This window comes from Spea bombifrons, chromosome 1, assembly GCF_027358695.1.
Source record: "Spea bombifrons isolate aSpeBom1 chromosome 1, aSpeBom1.2.pri, whole genome shotgun sequence".
NCBI classification, from domain to species: Eukaryota; Metazoa; Chordata; class Amphibia; order Anura; family Pelobatidae; genus Spea; species Spea bombifrons.
The window spans coordinates 54,904,042-54,923,459 of record NC_071087.1 but is presented as its reverse complement, the minus strand read 5'-3'; the positions used below and the strand labels follow the sequence as shown (position 1 = coordinate 54,923,459).

The window sequence follows — 19,418 nt, the reverse complement described above, 5'->3', positions numbered from 1 at the left end:
TATATGATATTAGCTTAAGGCAGCTAATACATTAAATGTCCATGTGTTAGGTTCATGTACCCATTCCTTAGTAAAGCATGGGTTGATATTGGAACAGGTGGTTAGTATTAAAGGAGCTAGATGAGCGAGGTGGTCTTCCAAGCACAATTCCAAGAGGATTGGAGTATTCTGCAGCTGGGGACACTTCCGATAAGGTCCAGATATAACAGTATAGTTGTTGATAATGGTATGTACTTGCTCATAAGCTGTTTGCCATTTAGTGTAACACAATGAAGGCTTGAAGGTTTTGTTACTTCTGAGCTGCATGTTTGCAATGTTGTGAATATGTTGATATGCAAAGGAGTCTTTTCTAGCTTTGTACCAACATTGCATGCTAGGTGTAATTGTGGGGTCATCAGGTTTATTCACAACCAGGGATAGAAATAATGCAGGGGTACCCAGCCTTTGTACACAATGAAGTAAATTAATTTCCCTGGTGGTACTTAAGTCGGAGATCGGTGCTCATCGAACACTTTAACGTCTACACTCAATAACACTATTACACTGTGTTGAATCCCTCATCGTTTGGCGACAATCATTAAGTCTCCCCCCCAACACCTTTTCCCCACATCTGCCCCACCTTTTACTGTACCTAATATTACCCCACACACACTCACCCTGTAATTATTTATACCCCTGCTAATCCCACCATCGGTACCTAAACGATTAACCACACTTAATGCCTAGTCTCCTGTCTTTGGTCATTAGTTATTCTTATCACTTTTGTAAAAGGAGATTTGCTCCACAGCACCAATTGTGCTCTGTTTTGTAGCAGACATCAGCTTCTGGACAAAGATGTCAGCAGGCCTTTTAGAAGTCTTCTAAGTGACTTTCAAACCAAAACACTACCCAGTGATAAACAACATGATAATATTGCTACCTTGGAGTCTTGTTAAACCACAAAAATGACATTCCACTAAAGTGAAATATTAAGCAAAAATAAAAATACAAAAAATAGATTCATTATAAACATTTTTCATTTGCAGCAAAATACAGTTGTTTTTGTAATCAGGATCAGTGATGCATTTTTTTACACATAGGTCTTCACACCGATACATTTTCCCTATAATGAAGGAGGTAATTTTGAATGCTTCAGAATTTAAGTGGCGGTGGCATAGTCAATGGTCAATTATGCCACAGTGCATCCATTTGGAATACAGAATCATTTTTGAGTTACACAAAAATGAAGACCACAGTTTTTTTTTGTTTTGATGTTCTTTCATCGGTTATTTCATTAGCCTTTTCTTTTTCTTCAAAAGTGCATCCCGCAAAGCAATCTTAAGAAAAAAAAATAGATATTAATTTTAGGTGTATACAGCTGATTAAAAATGGACTTTTGGTTTAGTTGATTATCAAAGATTAAGGCAGAGAGGTTGAGTGAGCTAGTTCAACACAGTATACTAAGACACCAGATTAAGCGGTAAAAATAGAAAGATGGGCATGGGGTAAGGAGGACTATTTACTCAAATTCGTAGGATTTAATACAATGAAAAAATATATAGAACCATAACAGGAATACAAGGCCAAAATATGTATTGGATAGGCCAACTGGTTCTTTGCTACATGTTAGTGCATCCGGATAACACGTTGGGATAAGGCACAAGAGCTGATAATATATACAAGCTTGCAATGGTCACTACAGCTGGAGCACACATGACTTATTTCCTAAAATGCAGAGTTAGCAGAACATGAATTTCTCCATCTGCTAAACTCAACAACTGAACAAACAAAATCTTTTTACGGGTATGCCCTCTGTTTAAGACTCTATTCTGTCAGGACGTTACCTGCTTGTCTCTGAAGGAACGTTTGTTTTTGGATCGAACATTCAGGCTGTATCGCATCATCATGAAGCTTTTATTTTTCTTCTTTTCCTTGTTGGTGGTGCTGGCATGAGGATTCATTTTTGTCTTCTTCCTTACAAATTCTTTGCGGTCTGTCCTACCAGCCTAAATGTGATAAATGGCATATATTATGAACCCCATGTCATGGAGTAGAAATTGGAAAGACTTGATTTTTTCTTTTTTTTCTTTCTGAATGGTGTGTCAACTTGCTATTCCACTAAAACAATACAAACATTAAAAACACTGTTGAATGCAACTACCTGAACTAAAACTTCATAGAAAAGGCTCTATGTTAAAGAAAACAGAAGAAAAAAAAACACCACACAACGTAACAGATTATATAGGTAGCTTAGTATGCTCCGCTGGGAGCATTAGCTAAAAAAAGAAATGTAATTTATCATCAAGAAGCAAGGTTCAAAGTACATACCAGAACGGTGGCAAGTCTTGTTTCTTTATCAGACTTTGGCTTCTTATGCAGATGTTCAATATCGCGGAGAGAAAGCAGCTCGCCCCTTGAGTTAAAGCAATGATAAGAAATACTGTGATCAGGCCATACATTGAAGATGTGTAAAATTAAGAGTAATGCTAAACATGTAACCTCTCCTTTGTAAATTTGGGTCTGCTACGAAAACACCTGCTAAAAAACGTTAAACCCAGGCCGCCTATCTGGGGGGAAAAGCAAAACAAGACTTCTATTCATTTTCTATTACTAAGATGCTACGCATTTGTGGCTTCTCTGGTGTACAGGTTTTTATGCCCCATGGCACGTGTATGGTGCTGCTGTTGGTCTCAATATTGTTTATGTGCACTTTTGCCTGGTTCTCCTGTTCACTCGGTGAACTTGTAAAGGGGTAGTGCATTTAAGTGAATCTGGAGCAAAGTTTGAAACGTGGTCACCATAATAACCAATGAATTGGTTCAATGAGCAGAAAACATCCATTGTTTGTTATGGTGCTAGGAGTAATTTTTTAATCTTTGAATCAGAATCCATTATGTCAGAAGAGACAAAGTGCTTTAGTTGCATTTCACATACAATATAAAGAATCACAAGTTCCTTCTTTTTCTCAGAAAAGATAAACATTGTCCAACTGATATTAACACTGTTTATTACATTTGTACCTCTTATTTAGAAAAACCTCTCTGTTGCAACCTTCACATCAATCAATATGTGCTTATTTTTCCTAAGTGTGTTTTGCGCAGTTATGAGGATACACTTACTTTCTTTCTTCATCGCTGCTGTCAATTTCGATGTTTTTCCTCTTCTCGGATTTGCCCGGCGCAGCATTTACTTCCTTGGCCATCTGAGCTATCCGAATCTTCTTGAAGTCTTCCTGGGTGAGCAGTCTGCTAGCACTGACAGCTGCCGCCTTGACTTTTCGTTCTTCTACTGGCATCGCCTGGATTTTCTCTGCCTTTGGAATTATATTGGTTTATTGTTAAAAAGGCATGGATTACAGATAGAAAAAAGGTGCTAGTCACAAACGCTTACATAAAATATCCTCCATGCAAAACAGCTGAGACTCAGCAAGGAGCAAATTAGTGTTTTTTTCCAGTGATCAGTGACATGAGAATCACTGGAAACCAAAAAAAACTGCAATAGCAGAGAACAACTAACATGAGTCAGTTTTTTTTTTATTGTATATATGGGTCTACTTGACAAAAAAAAAGTAGGTCCTGGGTCAGGCCTATGACAATGTTCTCTATACACGACTGCCTGGACACAGAGGTTATTGCCACCTGCATAATAACAGTTTCAAAGCTTTATTTTAAAGAAAGGATTAGGTAAAATAAGTTTAAAATATATTCCTTATACCTTTTTATATATAAAAATTGTCTCAATACTTACAACTTCCTGCTGTTCTTCATCAGAAGAGTGATGAACGTCAATCCATTCGCCATCCTCGTCATCGTCACTGAGACTTGCACTTTCCCAGCCATCTACAAACACACCATGTACTTTTATTTAGATTTACTTTTGAAAATATATCACCAAAACGTATAAAAAGTTATAGCTCATTTACCATCCTCTTCTCCTTCATTCACTTCTTTTTCCACTTCCAGCACCTCAGCCCCTGGAATATAGTCTCTTGCAACCAATTCTCCGTATGCATGGATTTTCGCTTCTGTCGATGCTTCTGTGGGTTTTCCCTGTAAAATTTATTTTTATTTATGAAGTATCACATCGTGATTTTACAGTGCTGTAGGTTTATAGGGTCCTTGTACATTACATAGTCACATCACAAATAACGCTACCATCAGTCTATATCCAACATATGCAAATACTCACCCGGAATTTCTTTTGCAACATTTCAGGATTTAATGATCGGAAGAGGTGTATCAAACTTCTTGAAGACATGGACACATCTGATGCAAAAACATTATATTATTTTCAATATATATTTATATATGTTATTGTATTTGTTGGCACTCTGCAAAAATATCACAAGCAATGGTAACGTTATGCCATACTTTAGAACACTTATCAACACAACTTGTGGATAATATAGGATAATATATTGTACTTATCATATGCTTTACAGTGTATTTAAAAAGGTTCAGATCATTTTAATTACAAATGCCCCATACCAATTATGTCCAAACTCCTTTTTTACCTACATATTAAAATATATTTTCTCCTAATTTTTAGAGGCATATATGTTAAGTATGACATCATAGTGATTCACTCAGGATTTGAAAACTGGCAGAATGAAAACTGGCAGAAAAAACACAGGTCATACTATACTGATAAAAGCAAGTAAAATCGCAATCTTACTTTTATCCTTATGGGTTTTATACTGGGCCAGATCTTGAAGCAGTTCTTCCGTCATTGCTAATGGGCATCGAGCTGTCAACTCCTTGATCGCATTGATGCTGCAGAATTACACCACAGACATAATAGTAAGAGTTATGAATAAAATAGGATTGAGAATATACAACATGGATTAAAACAATTTTTCACCCCTAAGCATTGCATAGAAAAAACTGTTTCAAAACTGAAATAACATTTTTACAGGACATGATTTCCTCTAAGTATACATCATTTATATCCCCGGACAGACTAAAAGAAATGAAAACACAGGAAGGGGGCTGTGATCTCCCATAATCACAATTTATAATGAAGTGAGGTGTGTTATTAAGGCATTTGATGGCAGTTAAAAACCATTTAGCCCATCAAATCTGCCCATTTTCCCTGGTATAAGGGGTTTAAACCACTCAGTCTTTGGTCATGTCCTATAGCGAGGAACGCTTTATGTCTTTCCCAATTCTCTTACTGTATTAGCCTCCGTTACTTCTGCTGGTAGAATGTTCCTTTTATCTACTACCTTCCCAGTAAAGTAGAACATCTTTATGTTACATCAAAAAAAGGTATAACTAACCATTCAGGGGCAATGCCACGCACAACAGGTGTTTTTTTTTTTTTTTTTTTTTTTTTTACACATGCAATATATATTGTACGTATGACTCCCATCTTAAACAAGGCTTACAATCCACATGACCACAATATCTGGGCCGCTCTTCCCATGGCAGTACCCTTGCTTGTTTCAAATATAATCCTAACATAAAAGCAATTTGACTGCAGATAAGAACCATTCGGCCCATCTAGTCTGTGCATTTTCCCTGTTGTAAGACTCAGGTCTTAATTAGATCTTATCCTAGATTCGGGGTAGCTTTTGCCTGTCCCATGCATGTTTAAATTCCCTTAGTGTATTAGCCTCTACCACTTCTGACGGGAGCTGTTCCATTTATCTACCACCATCTCAGTAAAGTAAAAGTTCCTTACATTACGTCTAAACAGTTGACCCTCTTGTTCTAACATTTTTTTTCTCCATTAAATGATCGAAATGACCTTAACATGGAATCTTTATTATGAGTCTACCAAAACAAAAACTAAAAAAAAAAAAAAAAAAAAATCAGCTATGACATCAGACAGGTAAATCATAAAGATTCTCCATACTGTAAATTAGTGTCCATTAAGCCCGACGTGATGTGTTGTATGAAAGAAAGGAGAAAAATAAAAGTGTACAGACCCAACAGTCATCACCTCTCCCGAGTTTCTGTCTGTAACAAAGTTATTGGCTATCGTCATCACCACAGACTGGGAAATCTGGAGGATAAATAATTTATTTATTAACCACTGGCAAGTAACGTGAGATCATATGTAAATGATGTAATATATATCGCTATTAAATAACTATACATACAATTTATTTTACCGACAGAGGAGAAATACATGTTCCAAACTATAGCAGTATTACATGGGAATATATGCAACAACTTGTTCTCTTTCCAAAAATAAATAAAAGCAACACTTATAATTTTTTCTTCAAACACCAGCACACTTATTCTACAGAAATACTAATAGACGTATGACAATATAGCACCACACGGTTTTCTTTTTAAGTTCTAGGCAACCTTCTTGCCCAAAGTGTTTTACAACTCATTTGAATGTCTGATGTAACAAGGTTTATGTCAATCCGATTCAGTGAGGCGGGACCCATTTTTGCCCTTTTCTGAATACGTTATTTTTTGCGTCTACTGGTTTCATTGAAACCTTTAAAAAATGTATGCATGCTTTTTTTTTTACTAGCTTTTGCAAAATCTTCCGTCTTTAATTAACCACTGTATTCAAGTGTTAAGTATTCTTGTGGGAACAGTATTACTTTACCAAGGGAAGCTAGCTGAAAGCACGATCGGTATGATTGTTACAGATAAGCAGACGGTATAACTGCTTGAAAATCCATACTGATTTTATTCCACACAAAAATAAGAAAAGGAGGATGTTATACAGGATTCTGGCCAAAGACAAATCTTAGGCTTTATGTCTGAGTTCAATCCACATTGTTTCAAACAAGCGGCTATGATAATGGCCTAGTAGTAAAGGATTACTAAGGCATTACCATAATGCACATGAATAAGTAATAGTTATAACCTAGCATTACTCCACCCATTGTACAGCGCTACGGAATTTGATGGCGCTATATAAAACTATAAATAATAATAATAATTACAGCACATGGCAGATGGAAAAAAAAGTTTGGAATTTTATAGTTATTGTAAAAGGCAGGCAGCGCACTACCATGGTAATTAAAAAAAATAAAGTAAAATAAGTTACCTCCGGCGGTACCAACTGATGGGTGGCTTGTGCAGCAAACAGAAGAATCTTTGTTACCTCTGAAAGACCAGACAGTGTGGTTAAAATAGAATGTATTCAAGAACGCCATAGATTTGTTCCAGTTTATGCCTTTTTAAAAAAAAAAAAAAATCATATTACCAATTTCTGACACTATGAATGAATTCTCTGTAAGGTATTTTATCGATAGCGTTGACTGCATACACGCTTGCCGTATAGCTTACCTCTTTGATGCGGCTGGAGGAATCTTTGCAGAAATGGGTAGAAATTAAAGAGGAATAACTGTGAAACAAATTATAGATATTCAGTTAGTATAAGTGATATTAAATGCAACATATGATTACGAAAAAAGGGTTTGGAGGAACAGGTTTGTTCAATAAATCTTGAGATTTACAATGGGTAAGTCCTAGCTATTTTCCCTTGCAAGAAGAGCTAAATTGGACTGGTGGACAATGTAATTTTCCAGAGCTAATACAACCCTCCTTGTAGGATATATTAACTGAGGGAATACATTGAAGGACCATGCTCAGGTGTGTCCTGCTCTGTTCTGGTTGTTTATAAGCCAGTGATATCAGGAGGTATGAACTAGAGTAATGTTTCTTCTGCATAAGCTAATGCCTTTAGTAATGAAAAATTGGACGTCTTACGGGCATATTCTTACCTCATGGATTCCAACCAGCCTGGAGATCAAATCCATAAGCATCATCTTAACCTCAAATCTTTCCTTGGAGGTCTCCAGCTGCTTCAACAGCTTCTCTGCAAAATCTGCAATAACATTCAGCAGATACGGAAAAATCCCAATTAACACGCGTTATAAATTTACCAGAACAGTCCTGGCATCAGGATAATCCAACTGGTAATCTGTCTTTAAAGGCCAGTGTATTAGCCACTGTATTTTCATCGCCGTGCAGGGGCAGGAGGTTATCTTGGCAGAATATGGCAACGTGCTGTTTGGGGGGGGGGGCGGAATGTGACACTCAAATGAGTGGCGTTACTTTGCTGGTTTGGAAGTCAGGTGTGTAACAATACTTATATATATTCCATTCCTGAATGCATGGCATATTATGTGCAAGTGTGTTCTACAGAATACAGGGTGGTGCTGTTGTGAAGCTGTATTTTTAGTGAATAGATGTTGTGGTGCAGAGCTAACCTTGTGGATCATGTACCAAGTGAATGGCTGAAAAGTTAAATATCTCCGGCTTTCGCTTCTTCTTATGTTTCTGTAAAATGAATGCGAGTAAAAAAAACGTTAGTACGGCTTCTTTTGTTGTGAGAGAAACCAATAGGCAATGAGGTCTTTGGTAAGTGCTTTTAACATTTGCTATTTCAATTAAATGACAACATGAAGAGTAATTTGGGGCATCTACTACTGAAATCAAGGGGATTTTTCAACCAACTTCTCCACATTTAGAATTCTGCCCTAGAGCATAGTCCCAATGTGTGCAGCACCTGAATGCCTATATCCTAGCTACCCCCAGGGTTTTTAATACAAATGTGTTGTTTAAAGTGTCACGTTTTACATACACAAGGATGTATATTAAAAAAAAACAAAAAAAAAACATTACAAATTAGAGGTGTAATCTCTATATACCCTGAAAGGACTACATATATTCATAGGGAGATCCAAATAAGAATGGAAGTTCTAATGCTGAATCCTTATCACTCCGTAATCAGACTCCCATTTCACAGGGACCTATGATGGAGTCACACATTCTAAACCATTAAGTACCCTGCCTTCTTTTGTTACTCGTTTAATTATTTCAATTTTAATGTAGATGAACAGAATTCATATTGGGCAGGGACACATCCAATTTTAGATCAGAATTGTGCTATTTTGCTAAATATATTTAAAAATGAGTTAAACCTTGGACTCTTTGGCCATCCTAACAAATCACAGTAAGCCAAAAACAAAATGCACTAACCACACAGACGAGGACTTTTTAAGACCTTTTTATTGTCCAACAAGCCTCTCATATTGTTGCTTGCCGTTCATTATGTTGCATATTTTAATATATCCACACTTACCCTTAGGACCTTCATAGCCTTCTCCAGTTTCTTCTTGCTTTTTGTATTCTTCTTGCTAGTAGAGTATCTGACCATTAGATCTCGGGCAGTGGGGCCTTCATCCTGCAATTAAATAAGTTATACGAAAAGTTATATACTCAGTGTCAACTAGAGCTGAAACAACTAATCGATAAAATCGATAATAATCGATAATGAAAATCGTTGTCAACGATTTTCATTATCGATTAATCGGATCAATTTTTATCGATTATAAAAAGAGGTTTTTTTCAGAGCAAATGCTCTGAAAAACTCCTCTCCTTATATAATCCGACCTCAAACAGAGATCGGATTATAACACCGGAATCCAGATCCCCCGCTACGCTGCAGGGGACCTGGATTCCCCTCACTGTCGGCAGGTCTCTCACTTCCGTCTCTCTCCCCCTCCCATCTGCCTCCTCCCCCCTCCCATACATCACTCTGCCTCTCTACCCGGCACCGTTACTGACAGCCACTTTCCCTGCAGCTTCATAGAAGCCTCAGTGTAAGTGAAGGTGAGTAACGCAGTCTGTCTGTGCGATGCAGAACCCCACCGGCTGACAGAGAGTCATCCTCTCTGACACCCGGTGAGGGTCTGCATCGCACAGAGACTCCGTTACTGCCCTTCACTTACACTGTGGCTTCTATGAAGCTGCAGTGAAAGTGCCTTCAGTAACGGAGCCGGGTAGAGAGGCAGAGCGGTGTATGGGAGGGGGGAGGAGTCAGAGGGGTGTATGGGAGCCACCCTCCCATACACCACTCTGGCTCCTCCCCCTCTCATACGCCACTCTGCCTCTCTACCCGGCTTCCTGGTGTGTTGTCAGAAACGGAGGTTCACAGGAGGCAGAGTGGAGTATGGGAGGGGGGAGGAGCCAACGTGATGTAGGGGAGGGGGAGGAGCCAACGTGATGGATGGGAGGAGCCAGAGTGGTGTATGGGAGGGGGAGGAGCCAGAGTGGTGTATGGGAGGAGGCAGAGTGGAGTATGGGAGGGGGAGGAGCCAAAGTGATGTATGGGAGGGGAGGAGCCAAAGTGATGTATGGCCAGGGGAGGAGCCAAAGTGATGTATGGGCAGGGGGGGCAGAGTGGTGTATGGGAGGGGGAGGAGCCAGAGTGGTGTATGGATTGGGGAGGAGCCAGAGTGGTGTATGGGTGAGTTATAGTGGTGTATGGGGGGGTATTATGAATTTTTAGGGCATATAGGGGGTATAAGGCATATGGATATTAGGCATTTCAGGGGGGCATAAACATATCTGGGGGTAAACGGTATATCAGGGGGCTCAGTTGCATATCACTGGCATATAAGGAGTATAAGGCATATCAGGGGCACAGTGGCATATCAGGGGGCACAGTGGAATCTGGCATATAAGAGGTATAAGGCATATATGGGGGCAGAGTGGCAAGCTGGGGGTCAGATGTGCATAACTGGGGGCAGTTTGGTAAATAAAAAAATTTAAACAAGGCCTTTTTCTCAGTTTTTATTAAATATGAAAAATAGTTAACATGAATTAATATTTACTAATAACTTTGTATTAAAACCTAGTTTGAGAAACACTGTGTTTGGGTTCTTGTAGCTTTTATTATGTCAGTAAAATAAGAAGGTGAATAGAGAGAGGCCATTGCAATAAAGAGATGAAAGTGTAAATTGTACGTTTTTTATTGCAATTTTTCTTCAATTTAAAATAATGTATTTTTTTATCCGATTAATCGATTAATCGACAAAATAATCGGCCAACTAATCGATTATTAAAATAATCGTTAGTTGCAGCCCTAGTGTCAACACATATTAAAGGACATGCAGGGTAGCTAGTATCAGAGCGCTTATCATATTCAAATAACAACATGCAGTGCTGAGTGAAAGGAAGAGATAATGGCTTTTCTCATGGGCATTACATGGTCTCAATTCCAGCTATGAAAATGAATACAAGCCACCAGACCTCATAGAAAGGGGTTTTTTCTGGACACGGTATGGTTAATAACTAACAAAAACAAAACTACATGCATAGTTTCTATAGATGGGCCAAAAACAGAGACAAGTTGTAATGAAAGTTCACCAAATGCAAGCTTCTAAATGTAATAAACTAAATCAAGGCAACTCCATAAAACCCAATAAATGACATGAAAGGAGTTCTAACCTCTGATTCAGAGTCGCTGTCTTTCTTCTCATCCTCATCTTTTCCCAGAAAGAATTTCAGCGCAGCGACAAGAATCTATGGTTAAAGAAATCCTACACATTTATGAATTGTCTTCATACATCGGCGCAGAAATATCTGTTTAACATACATTGATGAACCATGGTGTTGAGAAGCCTGCGACAAAAACATTAAAATGAAAGTAAACTCTGAGCCTTGGTGCTTGAAACTGAGTTTACTAGTCATCTCTGTAATGCTGATTGTAATAGCGATCTATGTACAATCTGAACAAGTCTGGACCTCACAGGAAACCATCAAGTGGTCTTATTGCCACATACAGTAGAGCTTGGAGAATGAGTTTTAACCTATATAAATCACTATCTTATTTCTACCTACACATAATGTCATTAACTTTTTTATATACACATATAATGGTTTTAAACACAAATAGTTACCCCCCCCCCCCCATTCTATACAAACTGTTAGAGGGTCAGGTACCACTGGTGGGTCTAGAACACTTGCTAAATAGATGTTTTAAAGATTCATACATAGTTCCCACTACATCACTTGCTGAAGAGTACTAACTGGATAAAGCAGGATATCGTCACTAATGACCTTCTAAATTACAAGACACCTTGTCAATGCATACCAGTGATGTCTTACCTTGGTAACCTTAGAAAAGCAGACTGTAGCGATCACATTGACTGTTTTTGCATCATTCCTAGAACATGCAAAAACAAATGTTAAACCACAATTTATATAGTTTCTTGTATGTTTATTATTACTCGTTTTAAATGGGCACCATAAGTCTTCAGAGTTGTACAAAGGGTACACAGGACATGATTAGTATATAAAATAACAAGATGACATACAGAAACAGATAATCAGGGCCCTGCTCAAGTGAGCTTACAATCTAGAGGGAGTTAGGGGGTATTACATAATAAGTAAAAGTGCCATTATTAGGGTTGGAGCAGCCACACTAGTAAAAGTATTGCAGGAGAGGGACTAGGAAAGGTGAGCCAAAGGAATATGGGAGGGCGTTAATGTTGTAAACTTCCTTAAAAAAAAGTGGGTCTTAAGGATTTTTTTTGAAGGATCGAAGGCGGGGGGAGAGACGGGTATGCCGAGGGAGGGCATTCCAGGGGATGGGGCAGCCCTTGAGAAGCTTAAAATTACAGAAGAGGACAGAAGGAGATCATTGGATTAGCAGAGAGACCAGTTAGGAGCATATTTACAGTGATGAGATGTAAGTGGGGGAAGAACTGTGAAGGCCTTTGAAAGTAAGATTTTGAAATGAATCAGGAGAGGATAGGTAGATATGGGTGTCATCACTTAAACCAGTGGCTAGATTTGCTCTATGGGAGCCACGTGTGATAGAGATATATATATATTTAGATATATATATTTAGATATATATACACACACACACACAGTATATAATACGCACACAGACATTATATAACAATAGATTTCAATAACAGCATTGGTTTATAACTTGCCATAATAATAAAAAGGGTCATAGACTACTCAATACATGTTCTCTTACCAGATATTTCTTCTATACAGCTCAATCATGACATCTAGAGACATCTTTGCAGCAATCACATTGTTGTCCCTAAGCATAGTATACATGAAATTTTGTAGCGTCTACAAGAAAGAAGAAAACAAAAAAAGAGGGAATCAGTCATTTGGAGAAACCGCCAACAGGCGAGAGGGGGTGAAAAGGAATGGATGTAACTTACCGTATTTACTTTGTTGTTCTTGTGTTTGGCATTTATATTCTTTATGTCAGTCACAATGTGGGTGTATAATGTCTAAGAAAAGAAAAGCAGCTGACTATTAACTACGTCACTCACAGTAATAATGGATTTGGAAAATAATAAACCAGAACAATGTCCTCGCATTATACAAAAACGAGGGAGATCATAAGACATTAACCCTTAAATGTCACAGCACTCGCATTGCCCCCACTATTCACATCCTTCTTTCAACAAATGTATTATTAATGAAAGCTCATGCACTTCCAAGACACAATGTATAACCCGCTTTGATCAAAGGAAACATGCCCCATGGGAGGATGGAAGGATTTCTATTGATGGTGCAAATAATATTTCTCCAAGAACTGATACCAGTTTGTTAGCATTGCGGCACATGGAACAAAACATCCATCAAAAAGAAAAACATTCATGTGATGCAGTGTCTGGTCCAGCTTTCATAAAATTAGTAGAATAACTCTGATGCATTACACAGGATCAACTATACTCTTCTTCCAAAAGCTCCCTGGGGCCTTTCACAATACATAGCTAAGCCAGGGAGTAAAATTCAATAACACATGCCACCTTCTAGAGCTGTTGCGAGTTACATGTTGCCCAGTGCTGTTATAAGGCAACGCTAGGTGAAAAAGTATTATACATAATTTTCTCATCTTTGCTTCATTCAAACTTACTTTTCGCAGAAGTTTATCGGGACATCTCAGAAGCTCAAAAAAAAGCTCCAGGATAATCGAGGGGTTGATCAAATCCTTGTTTCTCAGCATGATTAAAGCTTTGCAGAGTGTCTGTAGAATAAAAACAAATACAGTAACCACATTTAGCCCTAGCTAATACGAGTTATCAAGAAGCAAACACAATTAAACATACATAAGAATCTTGTTAAGGTGATTAAAAGAAAACTAAATATAGAAAAGTAGCATTTGATGGAAGATAAGCCGTTTAGCTTACACTGGGCTCACAGGTATGAAATAAAAGAAAATAAGGCTGGGTTGGATAAATATACCATTCTCAGGTCTGGCTCCATCACCGTGTGATATGAATAAAGTAGCGATTTCATCTGCTCCGGGAAATTTTCAAGGTGAATTGGATAACAATGAGCAGTCTAAAACAAACAACAACAAAAAAAGAAAGATTTCACGGTTAAAAGACAATATTATGCCATCATGGCTGACACGGACTGAGCGACCCCAGAATTCTAAACAGTTCTGTCTCAAAAACATCTACTCTCCAGCAACAAAAGAGTAATATACACAGGAGACGTCTCATTTTAATGTGTGTGTGTGTGTGTGTGTGTGTGTGTGTATATATATATACACACACACACACACATTAAAATGAGACATCTCCTGTGTACCAAAACGTGAATTTCTAGGCATGCGGATGTGGGTAACAAGTGGCATTACTATGGCATTACTAAAGAACATGGTGTTGTTTACTTCAATAAAGGCTGACATTAATGTAAACCAGGTTTTATTTCATTTTACTCCAATAAACTTTGTTTGTCTGCACAGCTGGAGGCTGCCATTGTTGTCAGTCGTCTGATATTTTGGCTGACTTTCTTTACTTAAGCACCACTCTTAAGCCGATTCTTTTTAGAAATGCTGATAAAGTTGGTTCCTCCAAGTCAGTTTGTCAGGTTGTGTGATTAAGGCTGAGCCATTCTAATTTTTTTTTCCACCATAGGAAGTATGATAAGGAGGGTGTTTTTTTTTTTAATAGTAAATTGGGCTAAGATAAGAGAGCTAGAACACATAATTAGCTAACATGCTGCTGCTTGAAAAAATTATAGTAAGCAAAAATGGAAACGGAAATGGAAAAAAAAAAAAAAAGGAAACGGAAGAATCTCTTTGAAAAGATATTTATAATCTAATAAATGGCCCTTAAATAGTATATAAAACACCAATATCTTCTATTGGCGATAGAAGTATTCAGTAAAAGGTGCCACCATTTATTGAGCCACTCACCTGAGCCATGAACATCACCAGTGTAGCCAGCTCCTTGTTGGCTTTATCCGGTTGAAGCTTGAAGACTTCGACATTGGACAGGTAGTGATTATACTGTTGTAAAAACTACAAAAAAACATATACAGATATAAGGTTTGATGATCAGGATTAATACATAGTGCACTGTTACAATTGTACAGAACCATTAATCCCCCTCCCCCGAGAAACAAATTGTTTTAAACAAATGAAATCTAATAGACAATGTTTCCTAAGGTCACACAGGATTTCTCGATGCTCGCTGAAGCAATGATCTGCAGGCATCAGTATATTTCACTGTGCTTTTCCATACTGTACAAATACAGAGGGGAAACAAATCACTAAGCCTCGACTTACACGACATGGGGATATTTCTTAGACGTCAACTCAGATTTAACCATGTGTTATACAGGGTCCGCTCAGTCCTTCCTACAGGAGATCATCACTAGGGTTGGCCCTTTATAACGGGAAGCAGGCCAGTTTTAGGAAATATACATGAGAGCTGCAACCTTGAGACCAATATGTAATCCAGTAACCTGCTAATTCTACGATTTCGTGAAGAGACCCCACAAATCACTGCCTCGGCATACTATAATCAATATAAGACGTCATCTTGATTCATGGCCCCAGAAAAATAGATTGGTGCGTTTATTTTGCGGTATTAAATAGAACCAAGTGAGCAGCAAACCTCTTTTACAGACAGGACTACGTTTACATCTAAGTGTTGATTGAATAAATAATGATATATTGTTAAATGCGTGAAAAAGGTTTTGACAGGTATTGCCTTGGAAACAGACACGTATACTCAGGTAATGGTTAAAAATATCACTTTGATGACACATTGGAATACAGTCAGTAAATATGGGGAACAGCTCTCCATAGGCTGTACAATTTCCATGACCCAACTTTTAGCAATCCAAATGGTCCTTAGGCTGATGGGAGCAGTAGTCCCAAAAACCAGAGAATTGCAAATCAACTGTTATGAACGACAAATTCCCCTCTACATGTGACAAGCAAGGAATTACATGATTCTGCTACGTGGTGGTCATATTTTATGACGTGTACACTGAATTAGGAACCCCCCCCATCAGGATTAATGATATATGAATGGTAGTTATAGCCAAGCAAGGGTTAACAGTGATCAGGGCTCTCACCTCTTCAGTATAAGAAGCCGGGTCTCTCTTTATGAGGTTCTGCAGCTGTGGCAGGTTGGTCGGCAGCTTGTTGTTATTTCTCCCGGACATGGTGGCGATTTCAAACACAACCCTACAATAGCCTAATACGCGTGGATAATCAAAGTCAGGCGGGTGAATTACTGTATAACTTCACTATTACGGTTTTCACGAACTAGCACACGTGTGTACATCCCTGGAAACCACCATGTTGGATCTGCTGTCGGCCGATGACGTCGCTACGGGTCTTGATTGGAGTCAAACAGTGTAGATGAGCAAACCAACGCGTTCTGCCACGTTCAGGCAACTGACACTACTGCAGCAGCTGCCAGACGGGGAGTGTGATATTCGGAATATAACCAAACTTGTATAAAGCTCACAGTCATGTTTTAGAATTGTGAGGAAACGATTTTATGGAACACAGTATCCCAAATACACCCCTCTCCACTATTATGCTGTATATAATAGGTGAGTCAAAAAGGAAAACTAAGTTTGGTAGGATAAGGTCTACCAGGTTAACGGATTTTCAGCGGGACCATTCTGTATTTACATTATATTGCATTTATTCAAATAGCACCAGCAGATTCCGTAGCGTTGTTACAACAGTCAGTAAAAAAGCATCGCACACAATAACAATTTGTTTTAAAAATAAAGAGACAAGGGCCCTGCTCTTACTGTCCATAATAGCCCCACTAAGGGGCTTAGAATGCGTATTTAAATACTTTAACTACAGACAATTGACATGCCTGGCACTTCATGACTTTAAACAGGTGTAGTAAGCGATCTACCATAGAGATGCATATTCAGCGATACCAAAATCCAAGGATGCACTGTGGCCGCACCAGAGAGCGATAACAAGCGCCACCGCGAGAGATTTTGCCTCTCGCAAGATGGTGCCCTCTTTTTAAAAAATCAACAACTTTCCAAGAGGGTCTCTCCAGACCCTCCTGAGAACCATGTGCTTCCCCTGCAGGTTGAATAAATGTACTGCATTAAACCATGCAAGTCAACGGAGCCCAGCTTCTCAAAACAAGTGAAGGCTCCTTGATGCCACATTACCGTATTTGCTCGATTATAAGACAAGGTTTTTTTCAGAGCAAATGCTCTGAAAAATACGCCTCGCCTTCTAATCGGGGTCGTCTTATAATCAGACCTCAAATAGAGGTCTGACTATGAGACTAAGATCCAGATCCCCCGCACCGCTGCAGGGGACCTGGATCCTTCCGTCTCCACCCCATTTAACACTCCCCCCCCACCCCACACACACATACCGGTGCTTCCAATTTCCTGCTGTATACCGGGGCAGCGAGTTGACGTCCACGCGATCCGCGTAGACAACTTCTGCTGCAGCCGGATGGAGGTGTGGCTAGCAGCAGGGGTTGTCTGCGTCCATCGCGCAGACCTTCCCCGACTGTCAGAGATCAGAGTTCCCCGCACCAGTGCATATTTGAGTGGCAAGCCTGGGGGCAGATGTGCGTAACTGGGGGGCAGGTTGGAAAATACAAGGAAATAAAAACAAAAAAATATTTTTCTCAATCATAGCTTTTATTAAAAAATTTAATAGTTTAGATGAATTAACATTTACTGGTAAAACTTTTTTTCCTATAGGGTCGTCTTATATTCAGGCTTTTTCTTTTTTTCCTAAATTAATATTCAGATTTTGGGGGGTCGTCTTATAATCGAGCAGATACAGTATTTCATATAGTCTTGGTGACATTGGTACTTATGATCTTGTGTAATCCGCAGCTCTGGTTTAACTCCAAGTTTATGCTCCCTCACACATTTTTCAAAGTCCCACTTGTTCGGTTTGAGTTGTCTTTTTAGGGGCAGTAGTAAAAAGCTAGACGTGGTGTTTCCTGGAGTGATGTTTGCATCCTCTTTGAATGGCCTGCACACATAATTACGCACAAAGAAGGCTCACAGCATAGTTAAGACATCTTGGATGTATGATTAGTAGTTAAACATAAGTTTTTGATGGTAAATTCTTTGATGGTTAATTTTGAAAGCCTCACGGTATCTTCCATATTGACAGGCTAACCTTTGTCATTCATATTGTATTCCATGCTCTTTAAATTGTGTATATTGTATCCATTGATGGCTATACTGTATTGGCCCGATTATAGGTCGCACCCAATTATAGGCCTCACCCTTTTTCAGTTTGGTGCTATTTTAAAGCAAAATATATTTTTAAAGAAAAAATACACATAAGTGGAATGGTAAAACAGTATTTTATCTATCTAGTTGGGGCAGCCGGTGCACATCTGCGTGATGCACGTAGACAATCTCTGCCGCTGCTTGCCCCGACGGAAGTGCCGGCAGCAGCCGAGGTTGTCTGAGCGCATTGCACAGACCGGCTGCCACAGAGGAGGATACATGTCCCCTGCAGCGCTGCGAGGAACCTGGATCCTCACCCTGCTGCTTGCCCGAAGCAGGGCTAATTGAAATAGAAAAAAAACACCTGCCTGCGGCCCGGAACTGCATGTGCCGGGCATCGGGCGATACGAATTGCACTAAACCCTGATTATAGGCCACCCCCCCACTTTAACAATTTAAAGTGGGGGGGGAGTGTGGCCTATAATCTAGACCTGAAACAACGAATCGATAAAATCGATAATAATCGATAACGGGAATCGTTGTCGACGATTTCCGTTATCGATTAATCGAGTGATGGATTCGTCGTTGGAGCGCTCGGCTCCTTTCACTTACCTCCGCCAGCGTTCCCCCGTTTCTGCTGCAGAGAGAGAGAGAGAGAGAGAGAGAGAGAGAGAGAGAGAGAGAGAGAGAGAGATGGATTGCCGGGTGGGAAACTGATGGGGCAGAGTGTGGGTGGGTGCAGGGCATTTCATTAAATTATTAAATATTTTTTTTTTATCCGATTAATCGATTAATCGAAAAAATAATCGGCCGATTAATCGATTATTAAAATAATCGTTAGTTGCAGCCCTACTATAATCTGGCAAATATGGTAATTTTAATCAAACATGTTAAAATGTAAAAATAACGTGCAGCCACCAGATGTCACTATTGTTTCCAAAATGATTAAGCGTATGAGCCAGATTCTATTACCAAAGGCAAACATTTGTATAGCATTGCTTTTAGGAATGGTAGGACAAGCTTAACAGAACTCATCCGTCTCATTATGTTTAGTCACTCAAGTAAGATTACTGTTAGGACATTACATTACATTATATTAATTTATAAAGCGCCAGCCGATAACCGCTGTTACATTCATTAGCACATTTTATAAACACATAATAACACATACAATAACAAACTGGTGCAAAGGAGAAGAGGGCCTTGCTCTTGCGATCT

The 19,418-nt window shown here is 38.9% G+C and overlaps 1 protein-coding gene across 1 annotated transcript; it reads right to left on the bottom strand.

Moving 5' to 3' along the window:
- Window positions 1-1,011: 1,011 nt before the first annotated feature.
- SDAD1 (SDA1 domain containing 1) lies at window positions 1,012-16,326 on the bottom strand. Its single transcript, XM_053461652.1, has 22 exons — window positions 16,089-16,326; window positions 14,920-15,024; window positions 13,959-14,057; window positions 13,630-13,740; window positions 12,926-12,997; window positions 12,730-12,830; window positions 11,847-11,904; window positions 11,187-11,261; window positions 9,037-9,138; window positions 8,162-8,231; window positions 7,673-7,776; window positions 7,236-7,293; window positions 6,994-7,052; window positions 5,909-5,985; window positions 4,654-4,751; window positions 4,168-4,244; window positions 3,902-4,028; window positions 3,727-3,818; window positions 3,099-3,292; window positions 2,308-2,392; window positions 1,824-1,985; window positions 1,012-1,316 (listed from the first exon to the last, which is right to left on the bottom strand). The coding sequence occupies exons 1-22, from the start codon at window positions 16,176-16,178 to the stop codon at window positions 1,266-1,268; spliced, it is 2,067 nt and encodes a 688-aa protein (XP_053317627.1). The 5' UTR covers window positions 16,179-16,326; the 3' UTR covers window positions 1,012-1,265.
- Window positions 16,327-19,418: the final 3,092 nt, after the last annotated feature.